The following is a 7,374-nucleotide window of genomic DNA, read 5'->3' as shown; positions in this document are numbered from 1 at the left end:
CCCTCGTGAGCAGGGTGTGGGCCCCCTGGCCTTCATCTTTGGCGATGATTTTTCTTTATTTATTCTAAGGTATTCCGTGGAGTTTCAGGACTTTTGGAGTTGCGCAGAATAGTCCTTCAATATTTGCTCATTTTCCAGCCCAGAATTCCAGCTGCCGGCATTCTCCCTCTTCATATGAACCTTGTAAAATAAGAGAGAATAGCCATAAGTATCGTGACATAACGTGAAATAACAACCCATAATGCAATTGATATTATCATAAAAGCATGATGCAAAATGGACGTATCAGTGTGCAATGGACGATGGGCCCAGACCCCTGCGTCATAGGAGTTAGACCGGCGTGCTGATCTCTCTGTGGTGCCTAGGTGGGGCTGCGACGTGTTGATCTTCCGAGGCCGGGCATGACCCAGGAAAGTGTGTCCGGCCAAAGGGGATCGAGCGTGTTGGGAAATGTGGTGCACCCCTGCAGGGAAGTTAATCTATTCGAATAGTCGTGATCTTCGTTAACAGGACGACTTGGAATTGTACCTTGACCTTATGACAACTAGAACCGAATACTTAATAAAACACATCTAGACAAGTTCCAGAGACATCCCGGTGGTCGCTTTCCCACAGGGCGACGAGGGGAGGATCGCCGGGTAGGATTATGCTATGTGATGCTACTTGGAGGACTTCAGTCTATTATCTTCTACATGCTGCAAGACGGAGGCTGCCAGAAGTGTAGTCTTCGATAGGACTAGCTATCTCCCTCTTATTCTGGCATTCTGCAGTTCAGTCCACTGATATGGCCTCCTTACACATATACCCATGCATATGTAGTGTATCTCCTTGCTTGCAAGTACTTTGGATGAGTACTCACGGTTGCTTTGCTCCCTCTTTTCCCCCATTTTTCTCTTCTTCTCGGATGCCGCAACCAGATGTTGGAGCCCAGGAGCTAGACGCCACCGTCGACGACGACTCCTACTACACTGGAGGTGCCTACTACTACGTGCAGACCGCTACGACGACCAGGAGTTATTTAGGAGGATTCCAGGCAGGAGGCATGCGCCTCTTTCGATCTGTACCCCCGTTTGTGCTAGCCTTCTTAAGGCAAACTTGTTTAACTTATGTTTGTACTCAGATATTGTTGCTTCCGTTGACTCGTCTATGACCGAGCACTTGTATTCGAGCCCTCGAGGCCCCTGGCTTGTATTATGATGCTTGTATGATTTTTTTTACTTTTAGAATTGTGTTGTGATATTTTCCTATGAGTCCCTGATCTTGATCGTACACATTTGCGTGCATGATTAGTGTACGATTGAATCGGGGGCGTCACACATACCCCTTGCAAGATAGTAGGATCTGTTGCTTCATTGCCATACTTTGAGAAAAGAAGACAGGAGATAGCATGCTTGACACCACAACCATCGCCAGCCCCCATAGATAGATCAGCACGCAGAACAACAAATCCACAAGATTGGAGTCGTCGTTGTGCGGGACTAAAGCGCCAGATGCCTATGTGTTGTCAATCGAATTATTTATGACCTCCACGCTGAGCAAAAGGTTTGAACCATATGACTTTCATTCCGTACGATGTCGTATCATTGTTGATAAGTTACCGCAGAAGGACAAAAATTAACGAATATATGATGATCAAAACATCACTCCAAAATTTGGCCCGTGGTTTATTCCGCCCCGGAAAGTCAAATAGACCTTCATATACAAGGGAGACCAGAGGGAGCTACCAAATGGCTGCCGGCGGCATTCGTCTCCTCGCCTCCCCATGTGATCTATATTTCCTTTTCCCCTCAAAAAAATAATCTAAACTTCCTTTTGGCAATTTGCAAATGGTTCTTTCCTTGCAGTAGTTGCATGGAAAAAGCCCTCTTTTTTGGCCCAGTGGAAAATTCGGGACTTGTAGGATAATTGGTTTTTTAGACAAGTTGGGAGCAACTAATTAACGAGCGCTCCTTCGGGAGCCTCGCAACGATCAGCGCCACTTGGCGCGCTCTCAGCTATTCGCCACGTGTCGCGCTCTGGGCGCTTCCTCCGGATTTTTTTTATTTTTCTGCATGCGTTTTCGGCTTTTTAAACGGTTTTTTTTACGTTTTGGTTTTTTACCGGTCTTCCCTAGCTTTTCGACAATTTTTTTTTTAAAAAAAATATTTTTTTTGCGAAAAAAATGCATTTTTTCGCGAGAGTCATGGTTTTGTTTTCGCGAGAGGCACGGTTGTGCTTTCGCGAGAGGCATGACCGTGCCTTTTGGAAACGAAAAAAAATGTGTTTTCTGTTTTCTTCCTTTCGCTAGAGGCACGGTTGTGCTTTCGCTAGAGTCACGGCCGTGCCTCCTTGAAAACGAAAAAAAACACGTTTTCTAATTTTTTTTCTTCCGCGAGAGGCACGGTTTTACTTCCGCGAGAGGCACGGTTGTGCTTTCGAAAGAGGCACGTGCGTGCCTTTTTCGGGAAGGAAAAAAACACGTTTTCTATTTTTTTTCTTTCGCGAGAGGCACGGTTTTGCTTCCGCGAGAGGCACGGTTGTGCTTTCGCGAGAGGCACGGACGTGCCTCTTTCGAAAAGGAAAAAATCTGTTTTTTTTCTTTCGTGAGAGGCACGGTTTTGCTTCCGCGAGAGGAACAGTTGTGATTTCGTCAGAGGCATGGGCGTGCCTCTCTCGGAAAGGGAAAAAAACCCGTGTTCCCGGTTTGGTTTTTTCGTCGGTTTTTTCGTCCGGTTTTTTCATGGAAAAAAAGTTCGTCAAAACCTATTAACATGGTATCTAGTTTGAAGATCTCGACGCGAGGAATCCAACGGCGAAAGCGGTTCAGGATTTGAATGCACGATTTAAGAGATAAAACGTTTTAAATAAACGGATCTATGCGTCACTTGTCGCAATCTGGGAAAGTTGGAGTGATCTCCGCAAGGAGTACTCTTTAATTAGAGATTTCTGACAAGTTGTAGGAGAATTGTTGCCAAGGCCCAAGCTCACGATGGGCTTGAGCGGGCTCGGGCCGAGCCGCTTTGGTCCAATGGAGAGAGAGAAGGTGAGACTTGTGAGCTTGGCGCGGTGGACGGAACGGGAGGAGGGAGAGAAAGAGAGAGAGAACTCCGCAAGCATGCAGATGGTGGCCTTCAGCAGCTTCCTGCTCCCCCCGCTGCCCAGCCCCGCCCCGGCCGCCGCCTCCGCCTCCGCCTCCGCCTCCACCTCGTACCCAGTGGCCGCGCACCGCAGCCGCCGCCCGCGGAGACCTCGCTGCCGCTGCGGCCGCTCGCCGGAGGTAACCCCCGCCGCCGCCACCAGCAGAGGTTCCGGCGACCGCGGCTCGTGCGAAGAGGAGGACGCCCCCGCCCCGCCTCCCCTCCCCGTCGAAATCGTCGGCGGCGCCGCCCCATCCGCGGACAGCCTAACCGGTGAGCCACGCGAACTTAACTGACGACAGCACGTTATCTCCAGCACATTTCGCGCGTGGCTCTATGGTTGGGGAAATTTCGGGGGAGGGGGTTTGGATTGCGGTCAGAGGGGAGAGAGAAACCACGCGGAAGCTAGTATTGGAGCGCCACACCTATGGATTTCGACTAATTAGCTTTGCTGAATGTTTGGAATTTATGCATGCATTTGTAGATCCCCCTCTGGTTTCCTTACATGCTGTTTTTTATGCAGGGAACCAACTTTTGTCTTTTGCTTGAGTGCATAGTAGAATTGTTATCTACGTGCCTTGAATTGTGTTACATTGAACCATCCAACAACTGGGGATTGTTGCTCTTTGCCTTGCCCGCTTAATGGTCGTTGCAGTTGTAGCATAAGCTTATCAGAAGGAGTGTTGCCGTGTTTCCTCATGGTTGGCGCCCCGCCTAGCATAAATTTCATTATGACATGCTCTTAATTTTTCCAAATCTTGTCTGCCTACTGACCTAGTGACTCTGTAACTTATCATTGGACCTGTTGTGTTTGTTGGGTGGTTCTTAGGCAAAGATACTTGTAGTACTTTGTTTTTGGCACTGTTGTGAGATGCGCTATCATTCCTATCATATTACCTACTGTAGGAAATGCGTCACCAAGATATCAGCCAACTTCAACTGAAAGGGACAGCGGGAATGGAGATTTGGGGAGATGGCAAAAGAATCAAGGCAGAACCGATGGTTTATCCGGTAGCAAGTCCATGTCAGGTTATTCCAAAGCATTTGGGGTGGATTTGTCCCCCGATAACGTGGCTGTTGCCACTGTTTATTTTGTGCAAGGAGTTCTGGGTCTTTCCAGACTTGCTGTCAGCTTTTACTTGAAAGATGATCTTCAGCTTGATCCAGCAGAGGTATGGCTGTCACTATCTTTGTTTTCTTGCTGTAGTTATAGCTTTTTTCTTTATATAGTTCTCTTTTTCAAGTTTCTCTAGGCATGCATGGTTTTGTTCCAGTTGAGCAAAAACATAGTATGACTGTATGCTAGAAGTTTTTTTTTTCTTGTAACAATTTAAACCTTGGGCAATACCTGCTGGCACAGAGATTAATTTGGTTCATGTTATCTAGACTGCAGTTATAACTGGTTTCTCAGCCTTGCCGTGGTTGGTCAAGCCCCTTTATGGTTTTATCAGGTCTCACCGAAATATCAAATCTCATTCCTACCGCTCTTTTATGTTGCACGTACTTGAATCATGACACTGTATTGTTGTGATTTATGATGCAGTGATTCCGTCCCTCTCTTTGGATATCGTAGAAGGTCGTACCTCATTCTATCAGGACTCCTTGGAGCAATTTCTTGGAGTTTGATGGCAACAATTGTGGATGATAAGTACAGTGCAGCGCTCTCTATTATTCTTGGATCTCTTGCAGTTGCCTTCTCTGATGTTGTAAGTGAGAGCAGAAAATGTATCATGATATTTATTTTTTCCTTTGAATTGATCATCAATGATGCTGGTGTAGTAGTTAGTTTTTTTAATCCTTGACATTCAGAAAATGATAGTCCCTGTACAGCTCGAGTTGGTCCACAAAGGGATGGTCTGATCCAGTGCTTTTACTGTTTCAAATGAAACATAGCTTGCTAGCATTTCCGTTAGGTTTTGGTCATCCTCTGGAGCAGCAGTCACTAGACAAGGTTTGCTGACATATCATATGTGCATGCTATCATGATACGTAGCCTGATAATACGAGGATTATGTAATTCACGATGCTCTGAATAGATTTTGAACTTATTTTTAGATTATAAGGAACTCAACATAGATCGTATATATGCAAATTTTTTATGTTGACACTTGATACGCTTTTCAAAGAACTCAATCCAGTATGGGCCTCACTTGTCAAAAGTTCAGAAAAAATATCTGAAATATATTCTGAAAACAGAAATATATCCTTCTGTATCTAATGAGCTTATCTTTGTGTTTGACCCATGTGAGGATAGTAGTGTTGGTACTCATGTTCCTTTTGTAACTGAAAATACTGCAGGTTGTTGATTCTATGGTTGTTGAGAGAGCTCGAGGTGAGTCACAGAGCACATCTGGATCTCTCCAGTCACTATGTTGGGGATCCTCAGCCTTTGGGGCAATTGTGAGCGCATACTTCAGTGGTTCTCTAGTGGATACTTATGGTGTAAGGTTTGCTCCTTGGTGCAAAGGAACTTTGTAAAAGCTAATGACACCTCTGCATATTACATTTAACTGATCAGGTGTTTCACTAAATGCAGATTTGTCTTTGGTGTTACGGCATTTTTACCCCTGATGACATCTGCAGTTGCAGTTCTTGTAAATGAACAGCGTTCGCATTCTGAGGAACATTCCATCTCACTTTCAAGTTCAGGATTGATTGAAAGCTCTAAGCAGCAGATCAGGCAGATTTGGACTGCTGTAAAGCAACCGAACATTTTCTTGCCTACTTTGTTCATATTCCTTTGGCAAGCAACACCACAGTCGGATTCTGCCATGTTTTATTTCGTGTATGTTCAACAGACTCGATGATTTGATCTAATTGATTGCTATGGATTGTTCTGTTAGACCTGGCTCTATATTCTGTAAACAAACTTTTGGATTCTGAAGAAAAATACAGAGTTTCTAAGATGCTAGTGTTATAAAACTCTAAATACAAAAGGGAACAGGACTGTAAATTTCTACTTGGTTGTACATATGTACCTTAGTATTTTGTGTGATCGTCACCTTTTTAATATGGCTGATTATGTCACTCTATATTGAATTTCAGCACAAACAAGATTGGATTCACTCCAGAGTTTCTAGGGCGTGTCACACTCGTTACATCTGTTGCATCCTTGCTGGGCGTCGGAATATATAATTCGTTCCTGAAGGCAGTTCCACTGAGAAAAATCTTTCTTGTGACAACAATTTTAGGTTCTGCCCTTGGAATGACACAGGTCCTCTTCTCTGCTTACTTATTCTAGCAGTTCTACTTACTCTTTGTTGGCCAATCATGCTTAGCAGTAAGTAGTGTCTTTCCACTTCCAGGTTCTGCTTGTCACTGGGCTCAGTAGGAAGCTGGGGATAAGTGATGAATGGTTCTCCATCGGGGATTCCTTGATCCTCACAGTCCTTGGTCAGGTATGGAACACTATTGCAATGACTAGTTAACTCGAGGACCAAGAATTTGCATTTGCTCCTTTTCACATTTAGAATTACACTCTTCTGACATAAACGCCAACGATGTCCAAAATTGTTTGTTAGGCTTCGTTCATGCCCGTGTTGGTGTTGGCTGCGAGATTGTGTCCTTTGGGAGTCGAAGCGACACTGTTCGCCACACTGATGTCCATTTCCAACGCGGGAAGTGTCGCCGGCGGTCTGGTGGGCGCGGGCCTAACTCAGTTTCTGGGTGTTACCAAGGACAACTTTGAAAATCTGGCTCTGCTGATCGTCATCTGCAACCTCAGCTCTCTGCTGCCTCTGCCTCTCCTGGGCCTCCTTCCAGATGGATCACCGGATGCCGATAATGGGCAAAGTAAAGTTGATTGAAATACTTGACCTTCTCTTACAGATTAGACTCGGAGACGGTCAGATCCTGGCGTGAACTCGATCACCAGCAGGAGATGAGATGAAAACTACGGCTAACATTGGGCAGTTGTTGGCTTGGTGCACGGTTGAGCATTGAGAAGAGCGCCCCCAGCAGAAGGTGAAGTTCCAGATGAACGCACCCCACGCGCTCTCGCCTGTAATAAAGCTCTGCTGCTCTGCACCACCGCAGTCAAGATTCGTGGTAGTCTGCATGCATTTCGGACGAGGTTACCTTGGCTGGGAAGAAGATGTGTTGTCTTGCATCACCGTTGATGCTCTGACCTCTTTCTTAGGTAAATTAAACGGGGCAGATTGAACGCGAAGACTACACGTGTATATCTCACTTTGCTATATATCCTTTCTTAAGGAAAGGAAACACATGTGGAATGTGGAGCGAGTTTGGTACTGCTAAA

General features: G+C 45.6%; 1 protein-coding gene across 1 annotated transcript; it reads left to right on the top strand.

The window, feature by feature from the left end:
• Positions 1-3,059: 3,059 nt before the first annotated feature.
• On the top strand, positions 3,060-7,073 carry LOC119312169 (folate-biopterin transporter 1, chloroplastic-like). Its single transcript, XM_037587905.1, has 9 exons — positions 3,060-3,389; positions 4,023-4,288; positions 4,503-4,567; positions 4,660-4,822; positions 5,415-5,563; positions 5,653-5,901; positions 6,162-6,330; positions 6,422-6,514; positions 6,638-7,073. Exons 1-9 carry the CDS (start codon positions 3,095-3,097, stop codon positions 6,920-6,922), a joined length of 1,734 nt encoding a protein of 577 aa, XP_037443802.1. The 5' UTR covers positions 3,060-3,094; the 3' UTR covers positions 6,923-7,073.
• The last annotated feature ends 301 nt before the right edge of the window (positions 7,074-7,374 follow it).

The sequence above is a fragment of the Triticum dicoccoides genome, chromosome 5B (genome assembly GCF_002162155.2).
Source record: "Triticum dicoccoides isolate Atlit2015 ecotype Zavitan chromosome 5B, WEW_v2.0, whole genome shotgun sequence".
Classification (NCBI taxonomy): Eukaryota; Viridiplantae; Streptophyta; class Magnoliopsida; order Poales; family Poaceae; genus Triticum; species Triticum dicoccoides.
Note: the sequence above shows the minus strand (reverse complement) of the source record. Positions and strands in the feature narration are given on the sequence as shown.